The 19,042-nt window shown below is 39.2% G+C and overlaps 1 protein-coding gene across 1 annotated transcript in view; it reads right to left on the bottom strand.

The window, feature by feature from the left end:
- The window catches only part of LOC112408470 (taste receptor type 2 member 60), a 31,214-nt gene that overhangs the window by 11,953 nt on the left and 219 nt on the right, over nt 1-19,042 (bottom strand). Inside the window, 3 exon segments of the mRNA XM_083287574.1 lie at nt 14,433-14,493; nt 18,343-18,476; nt 18,479-19,042. Coding sequence (XP_083143700.1) covers nt 14,433-14,493; nt 18,343-18,476; nt 18,479-19,042 — 759 coding nt within the window.

Consider the following 19,042-nt stretch of genomic DNA (forward strand, 5'->3'; position numbering starts at 1 on the left):
CGGACCAGGGATCGAACCCATGAACCAGGGATCGAACCCATGTCCCCTGAATTGGCAGGCAGATTCTTAACCACTATGCCACCAGGGAAGCCCCTAAGTAAGTAAAATTTTTTAAAGAATTTAAGTGACTGCTTCAAGGTCACTAGAGGAAGATTTTCTAATGAGTTAGATTTTCTCACTCTGAGTTCTAAGCCCTGTTCTCTACACTCCGCTGTCATCTAATCAACCACCACTGTGTGTATGGCTTTGAGAGTAAAAGAGAGAGAACCAAGGTGACATCACCAAGATGATGACACAGGAGGCTCCTGACTTTCCTTCCTCCCATAGATACACCAAATATACAGCTACATATGGACCGATTCCCCCTGAAAGAAATCCAGAAACTAGTTGAATGACTCCTACATATTGGGCAACTGAGAAAATACCCATATCGAAATGGGTTCAGAAGGCTGAGACACTCTCTCATCATAAACCCCACCCTTGGCATAGTGCCTTGTAATCAGGAGGGAGACCCCAACTACCAGCTTCCCCCAAAGGAACAAAGGGTTTGGAACACACATCTAGTACTCCAACTTTTAAGGCTGCCATCTGAGGCACAGCCCCCCCCCACCCAAATTACCTGGTTCTGAGGGCTAATGTGACTTGCATTCATAAGTCCCACAGGACAGCAGCAAACAAGGCAGTTGTTAAATGGTCACACAAGCCCTCCCCACAGCTCTCTCTGGGCTCAGGGCAGAGGGAGCCTTTTCAATAAATGGTGCTGTGAAAACTGGATAGGCACATGCAAAAGAATTAAACTGGATCCCTATCTTACACCATACACAAAAGTCAACACACTGAGCCCACGTGCTGCAATTACTGAAGCCCTCGCACTTAGAGCCCGTGCTCCGCAACAAGAGAAACCACCGCAATGAGAAGCCCGCGCACTACAGCGAAGAGTAGCCCCTGCTCACCACAACTAGAGAAAGCCTGTGCACAGCAACGAAGACCCAACGCAGCCAAAAAAAAATAGAGATGACAAATGCTGGCAAGGATGTGGAGAAAAGGGAACCCCCGTACGTTGTTGGTGGAAACGGACACAGTCACTATGAAAAACAGTATGTAGATTCCTCAAGAATTTAAAAATAGGACTACCATATGATCCAGCAATCCCACTTCTGGGTATATATCCAAAGTAAATTAAATCATTGACTCGAAGAGATATCCGTACTCTCATGTTCATTGCAGGCTATTCACAATAGCCAAGGTATGGAAACAACCTGAGTATCTGTTGATGGATGAATGAATAAAGCAAATATGATACAGATATAAAGATATGTATATACATACATGTATATATATACATAAATACACAATGGAATATTATTCAGCCTTTTAAAAAAAGAAATCCTGCTATTTGCAACAACATGGATGAAACTGAAGGGCATTTTGCTAACTGAAATAAGCCAGACAGAAAAGGACAAATACCGTGTGATCTCACAGGCATGTGGGCTTCAGTAATTGCAGCACGTGGGCTCAGTGGGTTGACTTTTGTGTATGGTGTAAGATAGGGATCCAGTTTAATTCTTTTGCATGTGTCTATCCAGTTTTCACAACACCACTTATTGAAAAGGCTCCCTCTGCCCTGAGCCCAGAGATAGCTGGGGAGTGCTTGCGTGACCATTTAACAACTGCACATCTTTAAAAAAAAGGTTGAATTTGTAGAAACAGAGAGTATAATGGTAGTTGCCAGGGGTTGGGGGGTGGGTTAAATGGGGAGAGGTTGATAAGAATACAGACTTTCCAGTATAAAATTAATAAGTTCTGTAACATAAAACACGGTGATTACAGTCAATAATACTGCACTGTATAACTGAAATTTGCTAAGAGAGTAGAACTTAAGTATTCTCATAAAAAAAAGGTAAATATGAAGTGAGATGTGTTAATTAACTTGATTGTGGGAATCCTTTCACAATGCATATGTATATCAAATCATCATGTTGTACACTCTCTCTCTCTCTCTCTCTCTATATATATATATATAATAATTTTATTTCTCAATTATACCTCAATAAAGCTGAAAAAAAGACTGGAGTCAATCAGAAACTAACTATGAATGTTAACTAAGAAAGGTAGAACACAATATGATGTTTTTTAACTATTATATTACCATTCAAATATATATGTCTATGACAGGATGAATGGAAACAAGGATAAACACATAATTTGCAATTATAAGAAAGAGAGGGAGAGAACCAATGATACTTTTGATGCAAACTAGAATAGTCAGAATAAATATCCCCAAAGTGGCAGGCAGAGTCAGCAAATATGGTCTCTAGGACAGTCTTAGAGGATATAACATTTGTCTATAGTGGCTAAAAATAGTAAATGTGAAGTCAAGACACATGAAAGCATGCTCCTTGGGACATAAAAGTATAATGCCAAAACACACTGGCTGAGATTCTAGGTAGAACTGACCCATGATTCCCTCTCTGAAGAAAGGAAATGGAACATTTAAAATTTCATCACAATGTAGATTGCAAAACAATGAACAAAAGATATAATATTTCCTGCAATAAAATATTCAGAATCTCTGCCTTTTCAGACTGTCCTGCTGTGTTCTAGGAAGTGAGAGCACCACTATGATGGAATAATTATGAAACAACATCACCAAGTGTATCGTGTCCTAGTTCTATTTAAAATCACTGTAAAAGATTTATAATAAAAACATGCTTATTTGGCTAAGTTATTGAATAAAATATTTTTACTCCTAAGCTTTATTTTTTTTCATGTTTCATGCCATACTTTCCACAAAATATTTGGGTATCCTAGAAAATTGCCATCTATGAAAAGAAATGATGATTCCTTATGAGAAATTAATGATTATTTTGCTCATTATTCATTTTATATTTTGCACGCTTTTTCACTTATAAATTTCAAAGTAGCTTTCAATACTTATTTAAAGGCTTATGTCTGTAACTGCATAAAAGGGATGTATTCATAATACATAAAAATATAAATTATTATCCCAATTTTATAAAAAATCATTTAAATGCCTGAGATATTAGCATTATTTATTTCTGTGGATGTATATATATAAATACAATTTTATGTGAGAAAAAATGTCTGGAAGAAATAATGAGTGATAATGGTGGTTATCTTCAGATAATGAAAGTCTGAGTGATTTTGAAACTTCCTTTACAATAGTCTATATTTTCCAAGTTTCCTACAATAATCATAAATTATCAAAAAAGAATATTAACGTTTTAAAACTAATAAACCATTTGTGATATATTTAAGTAAGGGAGACTAAATAACTATACTTTGTCTTCAACATTAACCTTGGCCTACAAGACCCTTTGATTTGAAACCAGTTAAGAATTGATTGATCTGGCATAGGGCAAGGGAAGGGAAGGTAGGATAGAACTGGTAGCAGTATTCAAGGTCTCATTATTATGCAGAGTTGTATATTAATCTTCTGAAGACTGGCTTACCATTGCTTTGTTCGTAGAATTATTATTCTCCTATGAACAATGGCCAAAAGGTGGAAGCAACCCAAGTGTCCATCAACAAATGAATGGAGAAACAAAATGTGGCATATACAGGCAATGGAATATTGTTCCACCCTGATAAAGAAGAAAATTCTGACACATGCTACAACATGGATGAACCTTGACGACACCTGGCTAAGTGATACCAGCCAGTCACAAAAGGACAAATACTATATGATTCCACTTATGGGAGGTACCTAAAGCAATCAAATTCATAGAGACAGAAAGTAGAATGGTGGGTGCTGGGGGCTGGGAGGGAGAGGGAAATGGGGAGTTATTGTTTAATGGATACAGAGTTTCAGTTGGACAGGGTGAAAAAGTTCTTGGGAATGGATGGTGACAATGGCAGCGTAACAATGGGAATGTACTTAATGCCAAAGAACTGTATACTTTAAAATGGTTGAAAGGGCAAATTTTATGTTATGTGTATTTTACCATAATAAAAAAAAAGTATTTTCTCAAAGAATATTTTCTGGGCACAACATAGGTCTTAATCTTTTAAATTCGTGCTTCAATGTGAGACGTTGCTCTCAGTCTACTAGAAAGTATGCTGCTCCCTTAAAGAACAAAGACTGTCTTCTCCAGCACCCAACACCTCCCACACGGTGGGCACTAAGGAAATATTTGTTAAATGAGCTTGATTGCTTCTCCTTTTTAAAATAATCTTTGTGTCACCCTTGTACAAATTGCATTACTGATATATTTTGTTACAGATGTTTTCAATATTTGGTTCTTTGAGGAGACTGAGTTAGCAAGACTTTATATAAACTCTGTGATGATAGAAGCAGTAATGCTTATATCTAGCTTGGAAATGCTGAGAAGAAACATGTATGCTGTACATACAAAAATGTTTTCAGTATTACTTGTTAGAGCCCTGAAAGTCTGGTCTTGCTACTAAAGGTTGGTGATGATATTCCCCAAAAGTAACAGATTAGTAAAAACTCAACCACAGTAATACATGTAACAAAAAATTTCAAACACAGATAAGGTAAAGTATGTTATTCACTCACATAAATACAGTCATTGGCTTTAACTTGAGAAATGCAGCTTTCCCCCAGCTTCCTCATGGATTTCTCTATTCAGTACAGAGGAGTCCGAATGTAAATGCTTTCCAATTCTAAAGCTTTGAACCAGATATTTTCCTTCTCCATTTGAAACTTTCCCGCAGTAAGATCAACAGTCTCCTTGAATCTGATCCCTACAGGATTGAATGGATCCTACTTTTGGTGCTGACCCAAACCTCAGGGCTCCCAACGAGTTTGCCAGCAGGGTAGGAAGCTACCAACCTCAAAAACGTAGTCCTAATCCCTTATGTTATGAAAACTATAGTTCTCCCTGAAGGAAGAATTTCCATGTTGCTCTCAAAAATCATTGCACTTTAGTTCTACTGTGATATAACAATCTGATGACACAGGAGTCATTTAAAAAAAAAACTGTCTTGAGAAAAACAGAGAATGAATACTATTATGTAAATAGTGTACCTTAAATAGTTAATTCAAACTCTTCTTAAAAACAGTTTAATTTTATTGAAAGAAAAATAAAAGTCCTAAAAAAAAAAAATGCCACCACCCCCTCCCTGGCCTTGAGTTTCCATCACTGTAGTCCAGGACAAGTATTATTTATATATAGTTAAAAGATATGTCAGTCAGCTTAGCCTACTGAAGTTCAAAAGGCATTCAGCTGCCCACTGCTAAAGCCCAGCTTCAAAAGCTTTTATTTGTTACTAAGGCCAACCATCCAAACCACTGGAACTTAGATTCATTATAAGCCTGTGACAGAGGCCAGCCCCGTGAGCAGCCACCAGAAGCCACATCCTGGCTCACTCCTGCTTCACAACTCTGATCTGATTTCAGGATTCATTTCCCCTCACAACTCTCCTCCCATGTGGGCCCTTGTTCTTGTGACTTTTTTAAATATCAAGATTATTGCCCTTCACCTGAGTGAATCACACAAGAGTGGCCAATGATACAGGCTATAATTCTATAGGAATTCAGAAAAGGAGGCCATTGGTGATATTAAGAAATGTCAAAATCAAACAGACTGGGCTTCCCTGGTGGCGCAGTGGTTGAGAGTCCACCTGCCGATGCAGGGGACACGGGTTTGTGCCCCGGTCTGGGAGGATCCCACGTGCCGTGGAGCAGCTGGGCCCGTGAGCCATGGATGCCGGGCCTGCGCGTCCGGAGCCTGTGCTCCGCAACAGGAGAGGCCACAGCAGTGAGAGGCCCGCGTACCGCAAAAAGAAATAAAAAATCAAACAGATAAATGGAAACTCCCCAGTATCATGTATTTGAGACATATAAAATTTGCAGCGAAACATTTTAGATAATGTTAGACAACTGTGTCTGATTAATTTCCATTTTAGAATTCTCTCTATTGAAAACTCACTCTCTCTCTCTTTACTATATGAACTATTAGTACTTGACAATGGTCACTAGCTCTTAACGGTTCTATATTCCTCTAACTGGTTTAGTATGCTACATGGTAGATTTCTTGAATGTTTAAATCCTGCTTTCGTATCTCCATTACACTTAGCAAGGCGATCTATACCTAGACATCCATGTCTAGATGATCAATAAATTCTTGTTCACATGTAAAGGAAGCATGGCAGCAATCACCTACAACAACAACTGCAGAAAATATGAAGACTGAGTATTATATTAGTGAACTAGCAAAAATCACTAAAGTGTCTGAATTTATGAGAATGTCCATTGATGATCCATTCTCTAGCAGCCATAGTTACTTCTACAGGCACAGAAATAATGGAACTTTGCATTAATGAAGTAATCTAGTTAATTATAATAAAATAAGGCACTCATGTGTTCAACAAATATTTATTGTTTACCATTTGCCAGTGGGGAACAAAATAGACACAAATCCCTGTCCTTATGAAGTTTACATTAGATTGAGGGAAACAAATGATAAAAAAAAAAGTGAAGTAATAATAACGTTAAAGAGAGAAAGCAGAGCAAGGAATAGTCTTATGGAGGATTGCAATTTGGAGTGGCAATGACAATGCCAGAAATAAGAGGGAGTGAGCCATGCCCATATCTGGCGAAGAGCATTCCAACCAGAGATCACCAAAGGCAGAAGCTCTGGGGAAGCATCTGCCTAGCAGTCAAGGAACATCAAGGAAGCCAAAGTGGCTAGGGCAGTGTGAGAGGACGGCGGAATTGCAGGAGACAGCTTCAGAGGTATGAGGTGGAGGACAAAATCATAAAGGGCATTTTCGTTCATCATGAAAACTTGGGCTTTTTACTCTAGGTTGAAAAGCAGGTGGAGAATCATGAAAGAGATGTGACATATTTTTAAAGGATGCTGTTAGCTGCTGTATTGAAAATAGACCAAAGGCAAACAAAAGCAGAAGCTGCAAAACCCATTAGGACACCATTGCAGTAAACCAAGAAAGAGATAATAGTGGCTTGCACTGAGTGGTAGCAATGAAGGTGGTGGCAAGTGGTAGAATTGCAAGTTCATTTGGAAAGCTGAGTTAACAACTCAACACTAATTTTTTCAAACCCTTGTGTCAAGGGCGGACTTTTAATAGACTGCAGTGAAGGAGATGCTTGTTGCATATGAAACCCCAACCCAAAAGCAGTTTATCTAAAAATGGTTTAATGAAAAAATCCACAAATAATAAATGCTGGAGAGGGTGTGGAGAGAAGGGAACCCTCCTACACTGTTGGTGGGAATGTAAATTGGTACAGCCACTATGGAGAACAGTATGGAGGTCCCTTACAAAACTAAAAATACAACTACCATATGATTCTGCAATCCCACTCTTGGGCATATATCTGGAGAAAAACATGTTCCTAAAGGATACATGCACCCCAATGTTCATTGCAGCACTGTTTACAATAGCCAGACATGGAAGCAACCTAAATGTCCATTGACAGAGAATGGATAAAGAAGATATGGTACATATATACAATGGAATATTACTCAACCATTAAAAGGAATGAAATAATGTCATTCACAGCAACATGGATGGACCTAGAGATTGTCATACTAAGTGAAGTCAGTCAGACAGAGAAAGAGAAATATCAAATAATATCACTTATATGCAGAATCTAAAAAGAAATGATACAAATGAACTTATTTACAAAACAGAGACAGACTCACAGACTTAGAGAGCAAACTTATGGTTACCGGGGGGAAGGGTGGGGGGAAGGGATAGTTAGGAAGTTTGCAATTGACATGTACACACTGCTATATTTAAAATAGATAACCAACAAGGACCTACTGTATAGCACAGGGAACGCTGCTCAATGTTATGTGGCAGCCTGGATGGGAGGGGAGTTTGGGGGAGAATGGATACGTGTATAGTATGGCTGAGTCAATGTCCTGCGCACCTGAAACTATCACAACATTGTCAATCAGCTACACTCCAACATAAAACAAAAAGTTTAAAAAAAATTAAAAAGGGTTTAGCTACAAGTCAAATGGCTTAGCATCAGAATTGCTGCATGATTGTAATGTAAAATGTTCTGTCCAGAGCAACTAGAAGAATGGCCGCATCCTGAAACATGAAAAATAGTAACAGAAACATACTGAAGTGAGAAGATGTCAGGGGTTCAGTTTTGCATATGATAACTTTGAAATGCCTGTTATACATCCATGTAGACCTTCAAGAAGTGTTATACAAATGTAGATCAGAGAGATACAATCTGAAGATCAGACCACTTAGATCAAGCTCTCTAGAATCAGAGCCTATAATGGAGGTTCTTGTGCAAGTGATTTTTTGAGGAATTGCTTTCAGGAGAAACCTACAGAAAATTAAGAGACACAAGACAGGGCAGGGACTGCTGGTGGGAATGTAAAGTGATACAGCCACTATGGAAAACAGTATGGAAGTTCCTTAAAAAACTAAGAATAGAACTACCATACGACCTAGCAATCCCACTACTGGGCATATACCCTGAGAAAACCATAATTCAAAAAGAGTCATGTACCACAATGTTCACTGCAGCTCTATTTACAATAGCCAGGACATGGAAGCAACCTAAGTGTCCATCAACAGATGAATGGATAAAGAAGATGTGGTACATATATACAGTGGAATATTACTCAGCCATAAAAAGAAACGAAATGAGTTATTTGTAGTGAAGTGGATGTACCTAGAGTCTGTTATACAGAGTGAAGTAAGTCAGAAAAACAAATACCATATGCTAACACATATATATGGGATCTAAAAAAAAAAGGTTATGAAGAACCTAGGGGCAGGACAGGAATAAAGACGCAGATGTAGAGAATGGACTTGAGGACACGGGGAGGGGGAAAGGTAAGCTGGGACAAAGTGTGAGAGTGGCATGGACATATATACACTACCAAATGTAAAACAGATAGCTAGTGGGAAGCAGCAGCATAGCACAGGGAGATCAGCTCAGTGCTTTGTGTCCACCTAGAGGGGTGGGATAGGGAGGGTGGGAAGGAGACGCAAGAGGGAGGGGATATGGGGATATATGTATACATTTAGCTGATTCACTTTGTTATAAACCAGAAACTAACACACCATTGTAAAGCAATTATATTTCAATAAAGATGTTAAAAAGAAAAAAAAGATAGGGCAGGGGAAGAAGCTAGATAAAAAAAAAAAAGTGGTTTGAGCGTTAATGTAGTCTTGTTTGATACTATAGGGAGATCTGGAGTGTAGATTGCTAGAAACTTGAACCTTTAAATTCTGTCAAATCTTCTTTATCAACAGAGGCAACTCTTCCTCCCTTATCGGAGGAAACTGGTCACTCCTTCCCTGCAGAGCCCATCATGGAGGCCCCTGTGGTAGTTTCCTTGCAAGGCATTACTGATCCTACTAGTAACCCACTCCCCTGTGGTAGTTTCCTTGCAAGGCATTACTGATCCTACTAGTAACCCACTCCCCTGTGGTAGTTTCCTTGCAAGGCATTACTGATCCTACTAGTAACCCACTCTATCTCCCCTCATTACTTCTAGAACTATAACCAGACTCAAGTCCCAGCATGCCCAAGAGTGTAAGACACAAAATGTGACCAGTAAGAAGGTAATACACACCAAAATCCTGTCGGGGGGTGGGGGGGATTGCTGATCAAAGGGTGTACACATTAGTATATTTGATAGATATTGACAAATTGCCCTCCATATTAACTAATTTATACTCCCATCAGCAATGTGTAAGAAAACTAATTTCTCCAATAACTTGACAAAAAAGTATTTCCAAAGTTTAGGAATTTTGCCAAATGGATAGTTAAAAAAGGGTATCTCGGTATAGTTTTAATTTCCGTGTCTCTTGTTATAAATTAGTTTGACAATCTTTGCTGTGTTTAAGAACCGTTTGTATTTCCTTCTCTGTGAATTACATACTCATATTATTTGTTTTTTCTTTTTCTTTTGGGTTGTTGATCTTTTCCCTAAAGATTCTAAAAGCTCTTTGTACATTAGAGATTAGACTTTGGCTATGAATGCAGATCATTTCCCAGCTTATTATATTTTTTTGTAAATTTCTTATGAATTTTTACCATGCAGAACTTTTTCATTTTAATTAATCTTTTCTTTTACGAGCTTAAAAGATTTTCCACACACCAAGGTTTTTAAAAGAATCTTCATCCTCTCACTTTTTTCCAGTAACTCTATTGGGTTTTTTTTGGTTTTTTTAATATATTTATTTATTTTTGGTTGCGTTGGGTCTTCACTGCTGTGCGCAGGCTTTCTACAGTTGCGTCAAGCGGGGCTACTCTTCATTGCGGTGTGCGGGCTTCTCACCGAGGTGCCCTCTCTCACTGCGGAGCATAGACTCTAGGCATGCGGGCCTCATTAGTTGTGGCACGCAGGCTCAGCAGTTGCGGCACACAGGTCCAGCTGCTCCGTGACATGTGGGATCTTCCCGGATCAGGGCTCGAACTGGTGTCCCCTGCATTGGCAGGCGGATTCCTAACCACTGTGCCACCAGGGAAGCCCAACTCTATTGGGGTTTTTTTTTTTTTTTTTTTGCGGTACTCAGGCCTCTCACTGTTGTGGCCTCTCCCGTTGCGGAGCACAGGCTCCGGATGCGCAGGCTCAGCGGCCATGGCTCACAGGCCCAGCCGCTCCGCGGCATGTGGGATCTTCCCGGACCGGGGCACGAACCCGCGTCCCCCGCATCAGCAGGCAGACTCTCAACCACTGCGCCACCAGGGAAGCCCAACTCTATTGTTTTGAACATTAAAATATTTGATCCATTTGGACTTTATCCCAGTGTATGGCAGCACCTTAATTCTTTTTTTCAGATGACTATCCTGTTATCTCAGTATCGATTACTGAATAATCCATTTACTTCTGATCTGAAATATTATTTTTATTTACTGAATTTATACTAAAGTCCCATATTATAAATATTTGTTTTCTGGACTCTCTATTCTACTGTTGTATAGTCACACACTCTTTTAAAATTTTGAGGTTCATACCACAAATCAAACCATGGTTTTTAATGTATGATAGAGCTCATCTACCTTTCTTTTGGGGGGGATGTTCCTTCCAGCTTCCATAATAGCCTTAGATGTTGGCCCTTTTTTAAATAGGTTTATAAAGAGGGGTAAAGTTGGCATTTTTATAGGTCTTACATTAAATTAGGAAATTAACTTAAGAGTAGCTGACATCTTTATAGTACTGAGCCTTCTCATCCAAGCACATGGTATTGTATTCCATTGATTCATATCTTCTTCCATGTTTTCCTGAGTGCTTTAAAGCGTCCTTCATGTAGGTCTTACATGTTTCTCATAAAATTTATTTCAAAGTATTTTGTCTTGGGCTTCCCTGGTGGCGCAGTGGTTGAGAGTCCGCCTGCCGATGCAGGGGACACGGGTTCGCTCCCCAGTCCGGAAAGATCCCACATGCCGCAGAGTGGCTGGGCCTGTGAGCCATGGCCGCTGAGCCTGCGCGTCCGGAGCCTGTGCTCTGCAACAGGAGAGGCCACAACAGTGAGAGGCCCGCGTACCACAAAAAAAAAAAAAAAAAAAAAAAAAAAGTATTTTGTCTTTTTGTTGTTATTGCAAATAGAATCTTTTCTTTCATTCTAACTGGTGACTATTTGTATATATTAGAAAATTTTGATTTCTGTGCATTTATTTTTCTCCCCACTACTTTACAAAATTCTTACTGTCCTATAGTAGTTTTTAATGTTGATTATTTGGATTTTTCAACTATGCAAAACATATATTTTGCCTCCCATTTCCAATGTCTATAACTAATTTCTTTCTCTTGATTACATTAGGTATTATCACTTTAAAATGTAAATAATGGGAGGGCTTCCCTGGTGGCGCAGTGGTTGAGAGTCTGCCTGCCGATGCGGGGGACACGGGTTCGTGCCCCGGTCCGGGAAGATCCCACATGCCGCGGAGCGGCTGGGCCCGTGAGCCATGGCCGCTGAGCCTGCGCGTCCGGAGCCTGTGCTCCACAACCGGAGAGGCCACAACAGTGAGAGGCCTGCGTACTGCCAAAAAGAAATGTAAATAGTGGTCATAGTACTCATTCTTTTAATATCTTGAGTCTTATAAGAATGTCTAAATTCATTAAATATGCTGCAGGTTTTGGGCTGACATAGATATATGCATCGTTATTGAATACATATATTATTGAGTGTTTTATCAAAATTCATATTAAATTTTTTCAAATGACAGCATTTTGGAAGGTGGTTATATGAATTTTCATTTAGATTTATTTATAAGATAATTTAATGGATTTGCTAACAATGAATCATCCTTTAATTCCTAGATTAAACTCTATTTGATAATGATTTAACGTACTGCTGGACTTTGCTTTCTAATTTTTTTTGTTTGTTAGGCTCGTTTTCATGACTATTCCATTGGTATTTGCAAAGAAGTTGTGTTTTCTGAGTGTGTACAGTTTGACATCTATCAATAAAAGCTAATTTATTTGATTATACTTATTTTTTTCTCTTTTTGACAAAGGTAAAGTCTTTTAGTGATTCTGTTTATATTTCTTGTAATTTGTACTTTATAAGGCTGCTATGTTATTTATCATATATTCATACCAATCTAAATTTTTCATTTTACCTCTTAACATTAAAAACTTATCTCATTGATCATTTAGGTTTAAATTTATTTTGTTTGCATTTACTTGACATGTTATTTTTCATTCTTTTATTTTCAACTCTCTCTTTTTTATGGATCTTAGAAATACCATAAAGATGTTTTTGCTTTTTAGACAATCTGAAGACCATTGTCTTTTAGGTGTAAAGCCCATTTTTATTTAATTATATATCCAATATGCTTAGTCTTAGTTCTAGCACAGTATTTTATGTTTTGTGTTTTGTTTTTAAAGGGTTTCTTTAAGATTTTTATATTTGTTGCATGTTTCTTCATTTTTGTTTGTGGTTCTATTAATTCTAAGGAAAGTATGTTTTTTTGTTCTAGTGCTTACCTCTATAATTTTATATAATTTTCTTAGTCCTCTGCTTCTTTTGATCAAATCTGTTGGTTACTACCTATGAGCAATAATGAAAAAAATAATTAACTATGTTACAATAGTCTGTGACTTCCATCTTGCTGGCACTCTCTCTTGCTGACACTTTCTGTGTCACCTTCCCATTTATTCACTCTGATCTATGGAAAAGGCTGTGGCCAGGAACTTAAGGAGGCCTCCAGCCAACAGCTCATGAGGAGCTGATGTCTCATTCCAACAACCCAGGAGAAAGTGAATCCTGCCAACAGCTATGTGAGTGATTTGGGAAGTGGCTCCTTCACAGTTGAGCCTGGAGATGACTGTAGCCTGTGAGACCCAGAGCCAGGGAATACAGTTGAAATTCTCAACTGTATTTTGATGTGCCTGGATTCCTGATCTACAGGAGCTATGAGTTTGTAGTAAAGGTTGTTTCTTGACTTTCTTGACTTTAACTGATCTCATCCGTGATTGGTAGTGGTATCACATATTTTGAAATTCTGGATTATTTGTCTCTTAGCTTTACTGAAAATGCAGTTTTCAAAGTCTTTTTCAACTTTCTATTGCTTTTATGTGCTTTCCAGGGAAAGAAGAGGGAAAAACACTGACTTATGCAGCTGTGTTTATAGCAGAAGTCTTATTGTTGTTTTAGTTTGCATTTCCTTGATCAACAGTGATGATAATCTTATTTTCACATGTTTACTTGGCAATCTTTATTATATATTTTCATCATTAATCAACATTCTATTAGTTTGCCTGTCTTTTTCTTATTGATTTGTAGAAGCTCTTTGTATATTAGAGATATTAGATTTACCTTTCTGTTACTTGTCCTTTAAAACTGAAAAGGACTTCAGTGATCCTTACATTTATAGAATTTGTTATTTAAAAAGTTTAAAATTTTTCTGTAGTCAAATTTACCAATTATTTCCATTATGACAATATTTTGAGTCTGACTTAAGAAGACCTAAGAAAACAGGGGTTTAGAATTGTAGGAGCTGAAGGGTAATACATACTCTTGATGACACCCAAAAGGGTGGGGAGAAAAGAGTCAATATTTCTGTAAAATATAAAGGCAGTATTTTATAGAATAAAATATTAGAAAATTAAATTATCAAGAAAGGGAAGCTTTTAAAAAATTAAATAACATTTACATTAAAGATCATCTATGTAGGATCTAGGATAAAATGTTGGCTCTATATTTGCTGCAACACTATTAAATGACTATCTTTTCCCACACTGATTTGAAATGCTTTGCTTATCAAATATAATTTTCCATGTAACTATTACCTGGATTGTCTGCTGATGTACTTACCTATTCCTACACCAATAACACAATGTGTTACATATTATAGCACTAAAGTATCACAGTTCTATCATACACTGACCATGAGACCTCAGTAAACTCCTCTAAACCTCAGTTTCTACTTTGAAGTGTTTGTTTGAGAATTAAGTACATAAAGGATATAAGTAAATAAATTTTGTGGCCCCATGCCTCACACAAGATAAGCATTCACGAATGACTGTTATTAATACTACAATAAAGCATGATGAAATTAGACTATAGGCAAAAATTAATGATAATAATATTACTAGGTATTTTTTAACATCTTTATTGGAGTATAACTGCTTACAATGGTGTGTTAGTTTCTGCTTTATAATTACTAGGTATTTTAAAAATATAACAAATCCTACTTCTCTTTTATATTTCCCTATGTGTTCAAGTTCCAAGGGAACTTCTCCCTGTGGGGAGATCATGCAGATTCTGGTAGATGTCCCATCTCCTAGCCTAATAATATAGAGTGGAAGGAACAAAGAGTAGTTGACAGTTTGCTTAGGAAAGGTCCACTGGGTCAGTAACCAAGGGGAGAAATGGCACTTCCCTTATATTTCCAGAGGTAGGAGCTTCACAGTTGCTTAACAACATGTAAATGCATAAGAAAGAAGGAAGGTAAAGGTATCACAAAATCAGGCAAATTTTACTCTCTCATCCATTTATTATTCCTACATTGTGCATAACTCAAGAGAAACAGAATATATGTTTGACCTCCAAAAATAAGCTGGCCAGTGAATGGCATACAGCTCAAATATAACCATAAAAATATAACTGGTAGTAGTGGGTAGCCCAGATTATATATATACAGACAAAAGTACATGTGCTTACAGCTGGATTCCAGAGGCAAGAGAACCATTCTGTTCAATGTAGCAAGTATTTATAAGTGCTTCAGGGGACACGTGGAAGACTATGAGGCAGCCCACACTTTCCAGAACTTTAAAATCTACTAAGGAGAATAAAATGAGTATACAGATCATACCACCACAAGGCAGAATTCATGTCACAACTGAGCAACACCCCACTTGTATGTCCTCTGAAGTGAGAGATCAAAGCTTGAGGTGTGGGGGCATCCAGAAAAGCTTCCCTGAAGAGAAGCCATTTGAATTAACCTTTAAAATTAAACAGGAGGGCTTCCCTGGTGGCACAGTGGTTGAGAGTCCGCCTGCCGATGCAGGAGACACGGGTTCATGCCCCGGTCCGGGAAGATCCCACATGCCGCGGAGCAGCTGGGCCCGTGAGCCATGGCCGCTGAGCCTGCGCGTCTGGAGCCTGTGCTCCGCAACGGGAGAGGCCACAACAGTGAGAGGCCCGCGTACCGCAAAAAAAAAAATTAAACAGGAAAAAAAATTAAATAGGATTTTGACAGGTAGATGTGTGATAAGAGAACACATTTCAGCACGTCATGGAGGAAGTTCTAGGCATGTCCAGAACAATGATAACCCAAATTTTGCTGCAAAATAGGGTTGGTTCTACTAGAATGGAAGCAGTGAAAGATAAAACTATTTCCACATTGTGGAGGTCCATGAATGCCAATTTAGGGACATGTGCTCTAATTGATAGGCACTGAACAGTGATAAGGGTGTGGGTGAAATTGTCAAGAGATCAATCTGGTAATGGTACTTCTGATTGGGGGTCGGGGGAGTGTGGGAGAGAAGACACTGTAATGAATCAAGTGGTGAAAAAGAAATATAAGCAGTCTAGGTGGGATAAGAGGACAGTCTAATCTAAGGTAGGATCTACAGGAACAGGAAGAAAGGAACAGATAATAGAGATACTACAAGGGTACCAATTGAAGACAAGCTGCTGATTAGATAGAAGGGTTCAGTGGAGAGTGAGGAGTGAAAACTAACTCAGAGTTGGTAAGTCTGATTTATTAGATATCAATAATATAAAAAAATAGATTCAACTGCGTGGTGGAGGGAAAGAAAGAGGAGGAAGAAAAAAAGGACAGCTGTTACAAACTTGCTAAGTTTGAAGTGCTCATGGTACTATCAGATAGAAATGCTCAGCAAGCAGGAAAAAATACAGGCTTAGAGTTTTGAGGAAGGTCAAGGCTTTGGTGATTATTCACATGAAGGTCGTAATTGAAACTACGTGAGTAGATGTAAACATGAAGGAAAAAGGAGAAGATTCATGTCAAGGAAGGAAGAGGGCTGGTGAAGGAAAACACCGAGTCAAGATGATGAACAGACAGTGAGGAAGCCACGAAAGGAGCCGCAGAGCAGGGAACAGAACTTAGTGCAGCATCTGAGAGGCCAAGAGAAGGACTTTTAGGAAGACATGTGGGTAAGCACTTACTGGTGATGTTTATTTTCCTGCTTTAAAATCTTCTACCAAAATCAGGTATTACTTTTTGTAAAATATTTTAATCCATTTTTTTAAGAAATCATTTTCTATTAAGAGAGGCAAATACTACAGAGACACATGAAAATGGGGGCTGAGGATAATACCACATTTAGGGATCAGGAACTCATGTGCGTCCTTCAGAAACACATTTCAACAGAAAAGGCAGCAGGAGGTTGTAGGTGCCCACGGGGAGACGCTCAGCAAGTGACTGATCAGCAGGATGGTAACTTGAGGGAGTGAAGAGTGGAGGGGATTTTTTTTTTTTGTGGGGGAAGGTAAGAGGCACACTGAAGAAGGGAAGGACAGTAAAGAGGAAAAGGTTGCGGAGTGGTGTAGAAGTGGGAATTCTTGACTCAGCAAGGGATAGAAAAGAGGCAGGAGAGCACGGGGCTAGGATAGCCTGAATGTTAGCCCTGAAAAGCCAAAAGCAGGGACCTGTCTTCTAATACAGAGGGAAAGGGGAGGAAAAAGAGGAAATGAGGCTGAGAGATTTCAAAGCAATTACAGGGACATTGAGGGATCTCAGTTTGAATGATTCAAGAGGTCACTGAGCTTAAGGAAAGTTTGAGAAAATCTGTGAAAGGCAGAAAAGCAGTCTACATGCTTCACCAAACCAAGACGGGAGCCTTCTTCTTCAATCTTATGCATCAGAAACAGATGAACCTCTCCACGTCAAAAATTTTAGTAGGTCCCAATGGTAAAATAAGTCACATCTGGGTTCATGGACCTTAACATTTATAGAACAGACTAACTGACTGAGCTACTGTAGAGGACATAAACCATATATAAATCATAAACCCCTAGAATTCAGGGGGATCTCAAAAGGTAATCTGTGAATATACAAATCCCAGGTAACACACACAGCTGCACACATGCACAAATCACACCGTGCTCTGTAAAGAGAGTTCAGACACCAGGAACTCTTGCATGAAAGGAAAGAGAGCTTCACTGCACTAGATGGCTAGAAATCAGTTAAGGATGAAAAAGGAAATACGGTTTTACAGGATGAAGCCAAAGGAAAACTGAGTTTCCAAAAATCTTCTCCAGTCTGATTCAACAGATAAAAAGTGAATCGTGGGCTTCCCTGTGGTGCAGTGGTTAAGAATTCACCTGCCAGTGCAGGGGACACGGGTTCAAGCCCTGGTCCGGGAAGATCCCACAGGCCACAGAGCAACTAAGCCCATGCGCCACAACTACTGAGCCTGCGCTCAAGAGCCCGTGCTCCAAAACAAGAGAAACCACTGCAATGAGAAGCCCGTGCGCTGCAATGAAGAGTAGCCCCTGCTCGCCGCAACTAGAGAAAGCCCGCATGCAGCAACAAGGACCCAACACAGGCAAAAATAAATAAAAATAAAATTAATTAATTTTTTAAAAAAAAGTGAATCATGTGTCCGGATCCTTGCATCCAGTTTCCAGAGGGATAATTTTAAACACCGAGTTTAGTCACAGGGAAATAAAAGTTTCCTGCTTCTTTGGCCACATCAAGTCCCACAGGGAACATTTACTATATCAGCTACACCCTTCCTGAGTGGAAATCAGTGACACTAGACCACTAGTTCAGTACATTCCATCTCACCTTGAAATCCTATTTCACTGCAATCATGAAATGCATCAAAGAAGGAAAGAGCATTAAATGTGGCAAAGAGATTTAAAGAAGCAATGTCCCATTCTACCCAGGCCTTCTGCAGTAGAGTCTCTGAGGCTCTTCATCAAAGCAACTCAAGATGCCCCATGCCCTGAGGAGCAGCCCCTCTCTAGCACAGCTCTCAGCCTGCGGTTACTCAAGAAAAGAACAATGGGGTTGACTACTGTGCACAGATAAATCACAGCCTGCCACACCCAGTGCCTGAATTCCCGTGGTGCACCAGTGACAGAAAATAGGAAACAAAGAGGACAGCAAAGGAGATGAGAGCCAGGAGAGCCTTGATGGGTGCCTGGGTGCTGGGATCATGAGAGCCTGAGATGGACAGGGAGACCTTCTTGGTGTGTCTTCCCAGAGGTGTAATGAGCAAAGCCGTGCCAGCGATGAAGACAACAGTAGGGACTGTCCAGGTAACAATTTTCAAAGGGAAGAAGCAGAGTCTCTCATATGTTCTCACAGCATTCCCAGTGACATTCCAAGGTTGCAGAGCCCTCTTTAAATAGTTCTGATATATTCTCTGGTTGCCTATGAAAACTGGAATGGTGCTAAAGCTGGAGAACCCCACAGAGCTGAGCAGCATCCATGGAACCAATGCAGACACCATCTGCTTTAGCCAGAGGAAGACAGGGTGGGTGAAGGTTGCGATTTTCACACAGTAGAAGACACTGAGCCAGGTGGAGAACCATAACGTGACAGCATTCAAGAAGTCCCACTGAAAGGCTAGGAACCGGAATACAGGGTTGTATGGGAAGGCTACTGGATTCAGGAAAATATAAATGTTCTTAT

The sequence above is a fragment of the Neophocaena asiaeorientalis genome, unplaced genomic scaffold (assembly GCF_003031525.2).
Source record: "Neophocaena asiaeorientalis asiaeorientalis breed wild unplaced genomic scaffold, Neophocaena_asiaeorientalis_V1.1 scaffold206, whole genome shotgun sequence".
NCBI lineage: Eukaryota > Metazoa > Chordata > Mammalia > Artiodactyla > Phocoenidae > Neophocaena > Neophocaena asiaeorientalis.